Genomic DNA, 16,306 nt, shown 5'->3' with positions numbered 1-16,306 from the left:
CATAGGCTACGCCCCAGCTGTACCAGCTGACAGCCTCTGTTTGCTTCACCGTTTAACCAATTCTCCAATCACAGTCATTCTCACAACAAGGCGGTCCGTTTAAATATGGCAGCCTCTCACTCACTGATCTGTTCCCCACCTTGCTGATCGTTGCGGCTGCTGGCAAACGCTTTGCCCCCTCCACCCCAGCCTCCACCTTTTAGATCAATGCTATCATGTATTGTAGCTCTGGAGTCTGCATGGCTCAAAAAATGAACATGTTCCCATGTCTTGCTTTTAGGCTCCCTCTTTTACTTCTATGGTTTAAATGTATCTGGAATATTTATTCCCATGGGGGATTCTGCTTGCTCTCCCTGCTCGGCGTAGCATGCTGCTGAGCCGAGTTCAGGGAGAATTAAATTAATTAAATATTAAATTAAATATTAAATTAATTATAAGAGCGGAGCCTTCAACGCCAAACATAATTGTATGCATTGACTTGAGTGTTCTTGAATGAATTTTTTTTCATTTTCTTTTTTACATCCGCTCCCTTTGTGAGTGCTGAAAACAAACACTCTAATGGGAGGTAATTGGCCTGTGTTGTGTTGGTGTTTGCCCGCCTCTCTGGAGAAGGCTACGTCTCTCTGGAGAAGGCTACGTCTCTCTGGAGAAGGCTACGTCTCTCTGGAGAAGGCTACGTCTCTCTGGAGAAGGCTACGGGAATCTCTCAGGCATGGAGATGCTAATTGGGGACGGTAATTGTGCCTATTATTTAATCAGGGGCTTGACACGGAATCATCTTGTCAGATCATTTCAGATTGTGGCAATAAAGGAGAGAAGCAAGAGTGCACGGCGCAAGAGAAATCAACAAGAGAAAGCAAGAGAAATCAACATGATCATCATCAGAACTAATGGAAAGCAGAAATTATGTTGATTCATGCTAATTCGAGGGATGTGGAAAACATAGCCTGAAGCTCATAACATTACCCAACAATCACCACATAAAATAATAAAACAACTAACAGGATTTTTGCTCTCTGTTTTTCTGCCTGCTCTATTTGCCATTGAACTGGCTGTTTCAAATCGTCCTTGAAGTCAAATCAGAGCATCGCAACACCTGGCTTCCATAGGTCGCGTTCATGTGAAAGCTATTATCCCTTTATTGACCCCTAAGCCCAATTAACAAGCTGCAGGCACGTTAGAAAACAGGTAAACAAACAGCGCGGTTCGCCTCCGCACAGTCGGGGGCACTGTCTGTTTTCCCAGCCGAGTGATTGTTTTGGCATTTAGGCTGGATGTGACGCCAGCTACAGGTGCTGTTTTGGGACCGTCGGAGGTAATGCGCGTTTTCCTCAACACTTACACCAGCTCTAATATAGCACGGATGGAGGGAGCATTCGCCTTTTTCACCTCAGCCATTCTGTGTCTAAAAAGGCAGGAAGTAACACAGGTGCAACCAAAACATTAACGAGGGCACACTAAATGGTTTGGAAGTTGGGAACCCTCATTCATGTTTTGCTTGCACCTGTGCTACTTCCTGCATTTTAGACACAAAATGGCTGCTGGTGAAAAAGGCCCTTACAGTTGTCTGTGAAGTTGCCTTCACAAATGTGTCTTGTACGCCTCAAGGAGATGTTGGACAGACTGCAATATGATTTATTCAACCTTCATGATAGGTTTCTTTTGGAGCATAATCCATCGCTATTTAACATTATGTTGTCTTTGACTTGGCCACCTCTGCACACACTGCACACACTGTGTAAATGAGGAGGTAGGGGATATATGGGGAAAAACTGTTAGCATTTTAAAAGGCTGGGTGATGTCATTCATGTACATGTATGTCAAACTGAAGGAGAGTAATTATAAGGACATCACGTACGTGCAAGAAAGGCTAGCCTATCAGAAAACTGTGTCAATTAAAGAGGGTCCAAGTACAGTAGGATCGGAACGTCATTATGAATCTTTTGTGGCATGGACGTGCAGTAAGCGTGCAGGCGTTAGCCCTTCTTCCATGTATGTAAAACTGTCCGGTCTGGATGAAATGAGAGGCGTTGTTTTTAATATCCTTTCACAGGAAGTGGCTTGCTTGTATACCATGTGTGTCAATGGACGCCAGGCAGGTCTGTGCCAAAAGTCACACTTCCATGTCTGACTCAGCAAAGCTCTTCACATGTGTGTAGTCTACACTTCCATGTCTGACTCAACAAAGCTCTTCACATGTGTGCAGTCTACACTTCCATGTCTGACTCAACAAAGCTCTTCACATGTGTGCAGTCTACACTTCCATGTCTGACTCAACAAAGCCCTCCACATGTGTGTGCAGTCTACACTTCCATGTCTGACTCAACAAAGCTCTTCACATGTGTGCAGTCTACACTTCCATGTCTGACTCAACAAAGCTCTTCACATGTGTGCAGTCTACACTTCCATGTCTGACTCAACAAAGCTCTTCACATGTGTGCAGGCTTTGTGTTGATGCGTTCAGTCTGCATGTACGTGTATGTGTGAAATATGTTTGGGAGTGAGTTTGACTCATCGTGTCTTGATCAGATTTAGAAGCCAACTGGGGCAGCTGCAGCCATGAGGGTAGAGAAGCAGGCTTGTGATCGGAAGTCAGGTGGCTCATATAAAAAAATAAATGCATGTATATTTTTATGTCAGTAATATCTTGTCCAGGAACTGTCAAAGAAGATTGCAGTTACAGATCTGCTATGTATGACTGTTGGTCGGGCCCCATGGGTTTCATACACTTTCTGCGATAAAACATGTAAAAACTAAAATCTTATCAGATGGGGGGGGGGGGGGGGGGGGATGTCTTTGGGGTCCTTGATGTGAAAAAGCTTGAGAACCACTGCTCTATAGTCATGTCAGAATCCGTTAGAGATACTCTACCTGTGTGTGAATTTAATTTCAAATGGTTTCTGTGCTTAAGCACAAAGGTGATGTCAGTCTCTATCCAGTTTCAACGTGTGTGTGTGTGTGTGTGTGTGTGTGTGTGTGTGTGTGTGTGTGTGTGTGTGTGTGTGTGTGTGTGTGTGCGTTTGCGTGTGTGTGTGTGTGTGTGTGTGTGTGTGTGTGTGTGTGTGTGTGTGTTTGCGTGTGTGTGTGTGTGTGTGTGTGTGTGTGTGTGTGTGTGTGCGCGTGTGTGTGTGTGTGTGTGTGTGTGTGTGTGATCATGTAATCAGCGGCGTATGGCTGTCATGTATGAGTGGAGCCTACTCACGCATGCCCTGTTTTTACTCTCCATGTAGAGCTGGACGTTTGCATATCGCTCCCTGGCCTCCGCACATCAGGCGTGCCGTTCCCTCACTTTCCCTCTCTCCATAAATCCATCCCAAAATTCCTCTCTCCCATAAAATACAGGAGTAAAAGTTAACTGGTAGCACTCGACTGTGAGCTAAATCTTATATGAATTCACCCACGTCACTTCCAATGGGGTAATAAGGAGGAAATGAAGGGAGGAGAGAGAGAGAGAGAGAGAGAGAGAGAGAGAGAGAGAGAGAGGGAGAGGTTCATGCACTATCTAATCCCCAATATTGCCTTGCAGCCTGCAATTCATTGACTACACTGGCCAGTTTTTTGCAACTTTAATTTGATGTGCTGTGTGTGTGTGTGTGTGTGTGTGTGTGTGTGTGTGTGTGTGTGTGTGTGTGTGTGTGTGTGTGTGTGTGTGTGTGTGTGTGTGTGGGTAGGAAATTAGCAGGGGCTAGGGGCAAAATGCCCCATAAAATAAAAGAGTTTAATACTTTCTGTATTTTAACATTATTCTGTATTTGCAAAGCGTGACTCGAAATGGCCAACTAGGCATCCGTATAACCCCCGCCCCTCCTCCTCCTCCTACCAGCATAATTTACCTCACAGGCAGCACAAGCTAGCTGGCCAGCTAGTTCACTCATGTTTTTGCCAAGTATTAATCACATGCCAGACAATCAACAGTGTTGTTGAGATAGCAAATGGGTGATTGTTTATGAACTTTTAGAAATAAAATATGATTGGATAAGAGTCATTGATTGGTCTGTCATGCTACATAGGTGCAACTAAGGTATCTCCCAACATTTGATAAAATTGCCCTGGAAATGATCCATAATGCCCCCGAAATATATTTACAGTAACAGGGGCAAAAATAGCCCTCGTTTAAAAAAGTTAATTTCCTACCCTGGTGTGTGTGTGTGTGTGTGTGTGTGTGTGTGTGTACTGTGTGTACTGTGTGTGTGCGTGTGCATGTGCACGTGTGTTGAGGTCACAGAGTGCTTTTGAGAAGCGGAGTGGTGCTTGGTGAGAGATTGAGTGCGAGAGACAGTCGCTCGGAGTTCCCTCTGCATTTGTGATTTATGCTGGGGGGATTGGGAATTACAACAGCAGACACTTTCACTCATACCGGCCCTGACCCACCCACCCACCCACCCAGAGGAAGAGCTGTGTACTTATGGGTCCTTAAACGTCCATTACGCTCATCCAAGGTGTCTAAGGATATGACACACTGTATATACACTGCCTAATCCTGCAGGAGGATCTCATCTGGAAGAGAGGGAGCATACCATACACTCAACTCACGATTCGATAGGATTCATAATAGATTCTGGCGGTGTGTCGTCTGACATCAATGGGTCAGCGTGGGGGAAATCCCCCACCACGGCCCTCAAACGGTGGTAACGTATGCACATTCCCCCACACTGTATCTATACTGAGTTCACGATAAGATTGTCTCACGATTGTTTTGTTTTTTTACGAAATGAGATTGCAGACAAATGATGACTGAAAAATATTAATTTAATTATTTCTTAGATAGAAGCCACAAAATACTGTATTTTTCCTAATGGAATTAAAGAATCCTGTTTTAGTTCTGGGTATAACTGCAAAACACAAACTTTGCTAAGTATGAAAGCATATTTCCTTTTCTTTGTCAAAGAAAAACTGAAAAAAAAGTGATTAATTTCCCCCCATCTCATCGATTTGAATCTTAACACATTTGCATTGATTTTTAACTGCCTCGTGATGTATTGTTCCATCCCTAAGAGGGAGCGTTGGGGAAATCAAACGGGTTATCATCTCTCTCTCTCTCTCTCTCTCAAATCCAGCCTCCAAAAAGCAATGATGCCAATCAGACACTATCAAAGAGCAGCAAAACACATTTTTATCATCAGCAAAGTCGCTTTCATGCCAATTCAAAGAGTGACTCTGAAATGTCACTGGACTGATATATGGTGTGTATGGAGAGAGAGAGAGAGAGAGAGAGAGCAGCACAGTGTTCATACATTGGCTCATGGCTGCTAACTTTGGCAGGATACACTCCACTGTTAATCCCTTTTATATTTCTTCTGCATTTTTATGTCGTTCTTAGAGACGACAGTTGTTTGACATTTACCTTCTACAGAGACTTTCTGATTTAATGGTGGGCAAAACTCATGAAGGAAACTCATAGCACTAATCACAACGTGTCCGTCATAGTGGCACACGGCTGTTCCCCCCGGCCAGGAAACCGTCATGGCGGCCTCCTGTTGAAACCAGCGGCCCACCTTCCTTAACTCAATTCATTTGGTCTGTATTCAGTTTCAATGGGGGAAAAATCTACTGTCACTTGGTGTAAATAATGTTTCAGAGGCCTCTCAACCTGGGCCAAGTCAAATGTATGGGGGCAAACACTGCTACACACACACACACACACACACACACACACACACACACACACACACACACACACACACACACTTGTGTGATTGTGCAGTCATGCATACACTTAAACACGTATGATGCATACACACACACACACACACACACACACACACACACCTTGCTACCCAATCACTTCACTCAAGTGGAGACTGGCACATTCCAGAGAAGTAACTGAATTAGTCAGGGGAATATCAATTTGTATGTCTGAGGGAGAGAGGGGGGAGGGAGGGAGGGAGGGAGAGAGGAAGGGAGAGAGAGAGAGGGAGGGAGGGAGGGAGGGAGAGAGAGAGATAGAGGGGGGGGGGAGGGAGAGAGGAAAGGAGAGAGAGGGAGGTAGGGAGAGAGAGAGAGAGATAGAGGGGGGAGGGAGGGAGAGAGGAAAGGAGAGAGAGGGAGAGAGAGGGAGGTAGGGAGAGAGAGAGAGAGATAGAGGGGGGAGGGAGGGAGAGAGGAAAGGAGAGAGAGGGAGAGAGAGGTAGGGAGAGAGAGAGAAAGTGTGTGAGAGAGTTAATGAGAAGGAACAGACGAGTGTGGCTGTGTTGAGTGACACCCTCAAACACCAACCTCCCCGCTGGTTCAAACAAAACAGGGTCTGTTCCCCTCCCCACACACACACACACACACACACACACACACACACACACACACACACACACACACACACACACACACACACACACAAGCACAAAATCAACCTACTATTACCCTCAGGCAAACACGCCCATGTCCACTTACACACCCTGCACACGCTGAACCCCACTAGGACTCTGCCCAGCACAGCGCAGCCAAAAGTAACAGAAGATAACTCACAGTAAGGTCAATAAATCAGACAATCACCGGACTCGCGTAAAAGACTGCTAGCCTGCCTATCGTACACACATACACAGACATATTTGCATACACCAGAGATGCCCATAAGTCATTTTTTGCAAGTCCAAGTCAAGTCTCAAATCTTATGGACTTGTGAAGGAAACTCATTTCAACTTACTTATGATCTGCTGCTTGCCATCCGGTCTGCTTAGAACACTGCATAGCTAAAACTAAGGAATATGATCTATTATCTTCACTCCTAGTTGACATTATTATTAGAATTCCCTCTTTATTTTTGCCTTTATTGCAGCTTTTCCCTATGCATCGTTGCCGTTTGTTTCATGGCAAAGCTGTTCCACTTTTCTCTTTCTTTCTTTCTTTCTTTCTATCACACTGTCGAGAGAGTCTCTAATTGACAGCTGTGTACTATCAGTCTGTGTACTATCAGCCCGTGTACTATCAGCCCGTGTACTATCAGCCTGTGTACTATCAGCCCGTGTACTATCAGCCTGTGTACTATCAGCCTGTGTACTATCAGCCTGTGTACTATCAGCCCGTGTACTATCAGCCTGTGTACTATCAGCCTGTGTACTATCAGCCTGTGTACTATCAGCCTGTGTACTATCAGCCTGTGTACTATCAGCCTGTGTACTATCAGCCTGTGTACTATCAGCCTGTGTACTATCAGCCTGTGTACTATCAGCCCGTGTACTATCAGCCTGTGTACTATCAGTCTGTGTACTATCAGCCTGTGTACTATCAGCCTGTGTACTATCAGTCTGTGTACTATCAGCCCGTGTACTATCAGCCTGTGTACTATCAGCCTGTGTACTATCAGCCTGTGTACTATCAGCCTGTGTACTATCAGCCTGTGTACTATCAGCCTGTGTACTATCAGCCTGTGTACTATCAGCCCGTGTACTATCAGCCTGTGTACTATCAGCCTGTGTACTATCAGCCTGTGTACTATCAGCCTGTGTACTATCAGCCTGTGTACTATCAGCCTGTGTACTATCAGCCTGTGTACTATCAGCCTGTGTACTATCAGCCTGTGTACTATCAGCCTGTGTACTATCAGCCTGTGTACTATCAGTCTGTGTACTATCAGCCTGTGTACTATCAGCCTGTGTACTATCAGCCTGTGTACTATCAGCCTGTGTACTATCAGCCTGTGTACTATCAGCCTGTGTACTATCAGTCTGTGTACTATCAGCCTGTGTACTATCAGTCTGTGTACTATCAGCCTGTGTACTATCAGCCTGTGTACTATCAGCCCGTGTACTATCAGCCTGTGTACTATCAGCCTGTGTACTATCAGCCTGTGTACTATCAGCCTGTGTACTATCAGTCTGTGTACTATCAGCCTGTGTACTATCAGCCTGTGTACTATCAGCCTGTGTACTATCAGCTGTGTACTATCAGCCTGTGTACTATCAGCCTGTGTACTATCAGTCTGTGTACTATCAGCCTGTGTACTATCAGTCTGTGTACTATCAGCCTGTGTACTATCAGTCTGTGTACTATCAGTCTGTGTACTATCAGTCTGTGTACTATCAGCTGTGTACTATCAGTCTGTGTACTATCAGTCTGTGTACTATCAGCTGTGTACTATCAGCCTGTGTACTATCAGCCTGTGTACTATCAGCCTGTGTAGAACCCTCAGGTCTCCTCCTATACAAGTCGATCGCTCATCCAGACGCCACACCGCCGTTGTGTGGCGGTTACATAAGGACCTGCTTCCGCCCACAGACTGTAGAGCGCGGTGGGGGAGTGGCTGTCTGACGGGGCCCGGGCCCTTGAGCTGTCAGAGAGCTCTCCTGCAGGTGGGCCCCAGCAAACGCATTCATCTTCCAGGCAGGGGGGCCTTGCCTTCACGCTCACAGATAGCTGGGCTTATGAGGGGCCAAATAATGTATTTGTCTCTGTCTGTTGGGGTTAGAGGTGTTACTCAGTGTTGGTTGCTGCTGAGTGTGTGTGTGTGTGTGTGTGTGTGTGTGTGTGTGTGTGTGTGTGTGTGTGTGTGTGTGTGTGTGTGTGAGAGAGAGAAAGAAAGAGAGAGAGCGAGAGAGAGAGTGTCTGTGTCTGTTGTGATGGCATGCACACCTGCTCCTTCTTGTAGGATAAATTGTCAATTTGCAGCTAGTCTGGCATAGCCAGGCCTATCTCCACATTTCGTTTTAGTGCTGTGCCAGCACTGGAGAAAGGCCTGGCTGAGGCCATTATCATTCTGGAATAAGGGGGGGAAAACCTTGTTTGTATTTCTTTAAACTAATCACATTGCGCTGGACGGGCGTGTAGCTCTGATTTGATTTGATTTGATGGTTACAAATTGAAATACAATGTACTAAACAAAGTACAGACACGGATCTCAAAGAATAACATCAAGGATAAAGCACAATAAAGTCAAGACTTATTTCCATTGTGGTCCTTGGTCTAGAACAGGTATATATAAAAACAACAACAACATTATAAACATGAAATAATAACAGATACATTCATACAGTATGAATTATGCAATGAGAGATGAGAAACATACACATCAAAATACACCGAAAAAGCTGTACATCAGAGCTTAGGCATGGACTTGTTCAAGAAGCCACAATTTGACCTTCTTCTTGAAAACACCGTGGCTGCTTGTACACTTTAAGTGGAGGGGCAGCTCAACCACGGTCAAACCCGCAACAGCAAGGTAAACCCGCAACAGCAAGGTAAACCCGCAACAGCAAGGTAAAACACTTCAGCTGGTAACCTTCAAAATAAAGTCTGCAACACGACGAGCTACAATATTCCATTCCAATTCTATTCATCGAAAGAACCAAGCAGGCCTGCCTTATTGCACAATCAAAATTTTCATTTAAACTTAGCATTTTCAGAGGTTGCTAGAAAGCAACAATACGGTATCTCAGAGGTTATTGTTGTTACTCATGACGGGCACTTTGAAAACGGTAACCGCAGGTAAAGGAAGCGGAATGGGAGTCCCCCTTTTTGCCATTGATGCCTTCTGAAATGGACCGCACCAATGGCAGGCTTTATACCCACAGCCTACTTCCATTGAGTCAGACTAGTTTGCAGCATATGAGGTGTGTGTGTGCGCGTGTGTGTGTGCGTGTGTGTGTGTGTGTGTGTGTGTGTGTGTGTGTGTGTGCGCGCGCGTGCGTGCGTGCGTGCTTATAGGAGGTTTGAAAAGGAGAGTGCTGCATGGTGAGTGTCAGAGACTGGCAGTTTGAGTGTGCACACATTAGCACTGTGCAATTAATCTCAAATTAATTTAAATTGCATTATTGCCGTTTCTAAATCATAAGGGGCTTCACAATTTCATCAGAGAGAAAGATGTTTCAGACTACACAGTATTTCTGTGCTATACAGACTCCCTGCAGGTACACACACACACACACACACACACACACACACACACACACACACACACACACACACACACACACACACACACACACACACACACACACACACACACACACACACACACACACACACACACACACACACACACACACACTCCCTGCTCAGCAAATCAAGTTGTATTTCAGCTAACATTATTACTAATTTTCATGATATCTAATTACTGTAAAACCCCAAATAGCAATCCACGTTTTTTTCATGTGTTGGAAAATAAATGTAGGAAGCTGTGCCCGTGCAAAATAAATTTTAAATCACCTTTTGTCAATATTGTTCACGTGCATGCGCATGTGCATGTGCGTGTGCATGTGTGTGTGTGTGTGTGTGTGTGTGTGTGTGTGTGTGTGTGTGTGTGTGCGCGCGCGCGCGTGCGTGCATATGTGTGTGCAGGAAACCATTCTGACTCAGGGGATTAGTGGCTGACTTGGTGAGTGACTCTCATTCTGTTCCAGATGTTTATCACGTCATAAAGGCCCCGATCCCCCTGTAAGAAGCAGGTACACACACACACACACACACACACACACACACACACACACACACACACACAGTTCCTGCCGTGACAGTCATGTTGATAGGAAATCACCTCAGCATATCGACAAGATTCAAGTGTGTTACCCTGAGAACCAACCAACCAACCAACCATCCCCCCGCACGCAAACAGACCAAACACACACACACATATTTCAGACTGTCCTTTTAGGCACTTGAAGGTCTTCTCTAAGGTAAAGGTAAAGTCCCACTGATTGTCACACAATGTGTGAAAATTGTTCTCCGCATTTGACCCATCCCCTGGGGGAGTGGTGAGCGGCAGCAGCGCCGCGCTCGGGAGTCATATGGTGATCTAACCCCCCAATTCCAACCATTTGATGCTGAGTGCCAGGCAGGGAGGCAAATGGGTCCCATTTTTATAGTCTTTGGTATGACTCGGCCAGGGATCGAACTCACGACCTCCCAGTCTCAGGGTGGACACTCAGACCACAAGGCCACTGAGCTGTTTAAAGAGACACGCATGCATTTGACTGTCTAAAAGACAGTCAAATGCATGCAGACTATAGAAGATGGCCTGCATTCGAAGAGTTCCCAAACTTGAGAGAGTTCCAGGTGGTCTAAAGCAAGAATATGACTAATGCTTCCCACCATTGACAGTAATACTGTAATACTGTACCAATAACGTAAGTCATATCTGACAACAAAAATCCTCTCAGCTGGGGTAATTGGTATGAAATCTTTTTCAAATGTGGACCTATTACCACCATCTCTCTATCTCACTGTCCTTGATGTGAAAACGTTTGCTATAAAACAGCAGCATAAAGTCATCCTTTAGAACAGCAAGTGATGTGCGTTAATTGTGCCAGCGGTGCCAGCCGTGCGTAATGTGCGCTGTGGCACTGCCGGACTGGAGCGCACCGGCTGGCTCGCACAGTGCAGATGTCATTCATCACGCACACGTATAACCCTGTACAGTTGCTAGGTTCCATCATCATAACAGACACCAGTCCTGCTTTGACAAGTCAGCGCTGAATTTCAAATGTCACACAAGGGAGCCATTCACTTCCAGCTTTGGATAGCCTATTGCATTATAAAAAAAAAGCAAAGATTTCGATCAACATAATCATAGTTAAATAAATCAGCGACATCTATACACAAATGTCCATAGCCTACCTGTACTGTACGTGGTGTGTCAGTCTACACAGTACGTTGGTTGGTTAGCCTAATAATAACATGGTTTTAAGATGAATAATCAAGGCCACATGCAAAACTAAAAAGTAAATGCGGGTCAACAGGGTCGAGGGGACGCGGCGGCCCCGGGTGGACTGCATAAAAAGGCATTTGCCCAGCGGTGACTGGCCACGTTGATTCCCCATGTATTTAGATAGACGTGCCTTTACACGTCCCCACACAAAGCAGGGCATCTGGGGGACTCGGACAACTTTTAGTTATTGATCCACTTTGATGCTGTTGCAGTGTTGCTTCTTCAGCCCGAGAAGGGGTAAAAATTAAGTGAAAAGTTCTTACCGAGATACTGTCGGATGTCCAGCAGGATCTTGGGGGGTCCTCCGTTCAGCTGGTAAAACAGGGAGCCGAAACAGAAGAGGAACAGCGTAGCCATGCAGAAACCATAACCTCGGAGGGAAAATCGCCACGGGATAGACGAGAGTAAGCTGTACTTTTTGTTGTTGCGCTCTCTGATGTGATGGTTTGGAATCGGGCTGTTGCTGTGAAGGGGACTGCCACCGCTGAAATGCTTCATCATCTCCACCTCACAAAGCGCCGTGGAAAGTCACCCATCCGCCTGTGGAAAGTGGAACTTCTCGCTTTGAGATCATTTGAGATGGACAGTTTGTTTGGAGACGCGCAGGGCAGCGAGTCGACCCGCCGCCAAGCCACGGGGTTGTTTGTTGCGCACAGCCGTTTTCGCCTCCGTTCCGTCCCGCTCGTCGGTCGGACTGTTCCTTCCTTCCGTCTTTCCAGCAGTTAAGGGTCCATCCTTCTGCTCCGAGTCCTTTTTTGGGTGTCAGATTACTGAACGTGGAAAGAGGAAAAACTTCCACCTCGCACACAGGATTTTGGGGTCGGAGTTGCAGCGCGTAAAACAGCGTCACCCAGCGTTCGGGGAGAGCTAGGGGGCACAAACGGGGCTCGCAAGACTCCCTGGCTGCCCATTCATCCAAATGGGCAGCAAGACCATAGGCAGGGCAAGACAGCTTGCTGTTTCGTAGGCGCCAAGACAGAGAGAGAGGGAGTTAGCTCTAAGGAGAGTTTGAAGTCAACAGTCAGTTTCTAGTTCATTTTTGTATTGTTGTGAGAGAGAGGATGACATCATAGAAGGGGAAACACAAAAATACAATAAGGTCACTGACTAGCCCCATACAAGCTCCACAGCCCCTAGGAATATTATAGAGATATACCAATACCAATATATAACCTTATAGGCTATAATGCCTTCAGTCAAGCAGTTATTGTTCATATGGAACAAGCAGAATTCTCATTACTTCAATGTGAGGCTACATGTCAGTTGCAGTGCTTCAGGCAGTCGTGTGTAGGCATACCATGTGTGTGTGTGTGTGTGTGTGTGTGTGTGTGTGTGTGTGTGTGTGTGTGCGCGTGTGCGTGCGTGTGCGCGTGTGTGCATGACGTGCAGTGTGTGTGTGTGTGTGTGCTTTACACTTTCTCTCCTCTCCTCCCTCAGGCCAGCTGTTAGGGGCCGTTCCTGTGTGCACATATCTTCCTACAGCATGAGGGACCCTGCTATTAGAGTACACCTGCAGTTAAACGACACGACAGCAGTCACTCAGTGCAGTAACTACCCCCACTGAAAGGCTACAGGGCCATTTTGCTTTCACCAATGATGACAGCTAGTGTGTGAAACAATTCAGCCTGAAAGACCAACGGTAACAAAGAAGTGAATTTGTTTTCCTCAGGTAAAACGTATTGTAACTCATACACAGTACACTGCAAGCCAGACACACCAGAATGCATTATGAGCACATGGCTGCTTAATCTATCATGAAGCAGGGATTCATTGCACAAGGTCAACAAGGTCACGGTAAATCCGTTTTACTCTAATCGAACCACCAGTCAATAAAATCATAATGCAATTTTGCCATGCAGTTTTAAACAAAATCACGTCTGGCAATGTCATACCTTTAGGTCTATACCAAGGTCTTTTCTTTTCTTGGTACAGTTTAAAATGCAATAGCAAGCTTGCAGGTTTTAGCTGTTGAATCAACATCTAAATTAATTTCACATACATTCAGTCTGTATGCCCAGGTTCCTAAATATGTTGCATAAGCCAGTAAAGTAGAGAGGTGAGAGTCCATGATGTCTCCACAGCATCCTGTTTAGCTCTCTCCAAAGGCCATACTGTAGCTAGAGAGAGAAAGAAGACACTTGAGAGATTGAGGGGAAGGAGGGGATGTAGTCTTGCGCCAAACATATATCACTGCAAACTACTAAACATTTGGAATATAATAAAATCATTATCAAACTCTGGAATTAGCTCAACCTCTCGTCAAATGTGCCAGAGTTTTGGTGTGCTGTCAGCATGCGCGGTTCACACCACACCACACCAACACACATGCAAAACAAATGCGCTGTAAAATCTTGGCCTCCGCTGGAAGAGGAAACTGTGTGAGTAGAATGAGCCTCATGTTTGGCATGAGGGCGGCAAGTTTGCACTTATTTTGACAATCGCTTTAAATGGCCCACTAGCCTAGCCTGGCTACCACTAGCCACTACGAGCCCCCCAAAGAACCACAATCCAATTAAGTTCACTTGCTGGAATAGGAGTTGAGGCAGAGAGGATTTACCCTGGAAGCTTGATTCAAACACTTGGATTTGCCTGCCCAGGGGAAGTCAACTCTAGGAATCAAATTTATTTTTATTAGCTGTTTATGCAGTCAAGTCATAGGGGCAGTGTAGAGGGAAGCAGGGTTGCATAGCGAGTAAGGTGAGGTGATAGTCCCTCAACCCAACTTCAAACCAGTTTCCCTATAAGGAGGACCAGTAAAGTATTATATTATCATTACAACGTCCTAAACTTTGAGTTTCGAGTCCTAAACAAGCCATAAATGTAATGCCACTTTAACAACAGAGTAACAATAAATGTACACAAATCATGAATTAATGAACATTTGTATTTATTGCAAGTTTGTTGACATTGCACTTTTATGTCTAAGTTATAGAAAAATATTAATGTGAAATAACAACAGTGTGGCTGCAGTCTGCCACAGCTAGGTTCAGTACTCATCTATACTTTATGGATGAATAATCTGTGTGTGTGTCTGGAGGAGGCTCTGGTACACATGTAGGGAAAGGTTGTGATGAAATCAGGTTTACACCTGCAGTGTAGCTTTGAAATTGTGTGTCCCGTCCACATTCCTTTTGGTCTGTATTTCCACCTATGATTGCAATCCCATAGAATTGTGTGTGCTCATTTGTTTAGGTTTCTTTGACGTTTTATAAGTGCATTACAAAAAACCCTTTATATTAAAGGCATTCTAAACAATGTATCAATGTCAATTTAATTGTACAGTAATACCTTTGTATAATTACCAGACAAATAAGACAATAGTGGAAATTGACAGCTTGTTGTCTAATTTCCTGTATGAAACACGTGGATCTCTTCTGCTGGCTCCTCCACTACTGGCTGCACGCTTCCGCAACTCCCAAAAGGTCACAGGTCATATCTCACCCCGCCAGCTTTCACACTTAATGGTTAGTTTATCATGTGCCAATAAAGAGGAATCTTGAATCATTAGATACTGAAAGGTCTTCTGTGCAGTCTTCTATCACATAGCTGAAACTCTGCTGTAGGCCTATACTTACTGAGAAATGCAAAGCAGTACTGCAAAGATGGCATCGCTCGTTATAAGGTGTGAACCGCAAGTCTCACAGCAGATGCAAACAGCTGTAGGCTGAAACTGAGACATTACTTTAATTTTTTTTTTACTGCTCCGCCAAATGATGTAAAAAAAAAAAACACACATCATTATGCCATGACTACAGAGACCACCCTTCAGTTACCTCGACTCACAGACTCTCATGTGCCGTTTCAAGATTCCTTTCTGACTAAAACTTTTAGCACAGGCTGAACAACTAAATGGTTTATCCCGTGTGGACTCTCATGTGTCTCTTCAAGTTTTCTTTCTGACTAAAACTTTTAGCACAGGCTGAACAACTAAATGGTTTATCCCCTGTGTGGACTCTCATGTGTGTCTTCAAGTCATCTTTCACACTAAAACCTTTAGCACAGGCTGAACATCTAAATGGTTTCTCCCCTGTGTGGACTCTCATCATGTGTTTCTTCAAGTCTCCTTTCTGACTAAAACTTTTAGCACAGGCTGAACAACTAAATGGTTTATCCCCTGTGTGGACTCTCATGTGTCTCTTCAAGTTTGCTTTCAGACTAAAACTTTGAGCACAGGCTGAACATCTAAATGGTTTATCCCCTTTGTGGACTCTCATGTGTGTCTTCAAGTTTCTTTCCTGACTAAAACCTTTAGCACAGGCTGAACATCTAAATGGTTTATCCATTATAATGTGTGGAGGCTCTGACCCTTGAAGTTGCTCCCCCTCCTGACTGGTCCACAGTTCCTCCTGTTTCCCTTTAATCTGACTGATGCAAACTTCCTCCTGTTCCTCTTTAATGTGTGGGGGCTCTGGCTCTTGAGGCGGCTCTCCCTCCTGACTGCCCTGCTCCTCTTTAATGTGTGGGGGTTCTGACCCTTGAAGATGCCCTCCCTCCTGACTGCCCTGCTCCTCTTTAATGTGTGGGGGCTCTGACCCTTGAAGCTGCTCTCCCTCCTGACTGCCCTGCTCCTCTTTAATGTGTGGGGGCTCTGACCCTTGAAGCTGCTCTCCCTCCTGACTGCCCTGCTCCTCTTTAATGTGTGGGGGCTCTGACCCTTGAAGATGCCCTCCC

The 16,306-nt window shown here is 45.3% G+C and overlaps 1 protein-coding gene across 2 annotated transcripts in view; it reads right to left on the bottom strand.

Annotated features, from left to right (window-relative positions):
• usta (uronyl 2-sulfotransferase a) overlaps positions 1-12,315 on the bottom strand; it is an 82,668-nt gene extending 70,353 nt beyond the window's left edge. For both annotated transcript variants that reach the window (XM_083643233.1, XM_083643234.1), the window contains exon 1: positions 11,899-12,315. In XM_083643233.1, coding sequence (XP_083499359.1) covers positions 11,899-12,136 — 238 coding nt within the window. In that variant the 5' untranslated portion in view covers positions 12,137-12,315. The remainder of the gene's footprint in view (positions 1-11,898) is intronic.
• Positions 12,316-16,306: the final 3,991 nt, after the last annotated feature.

This window comes from Poromitra crassiceps, assembly GCF_964638095.1.
Source record: "Poromitra crassiceps genome assembly, chromosome: 9".
NCBI classification, from domain to species: Eukaryota; Metazoa; Chordata; class Actinopteri; order Beryciformes; family Melamphaidae; genus Poromitra; species Poromitra crassiceps.
This window is presented reverse-complemented; position numbering and strand designations above follow the sequence as displayed.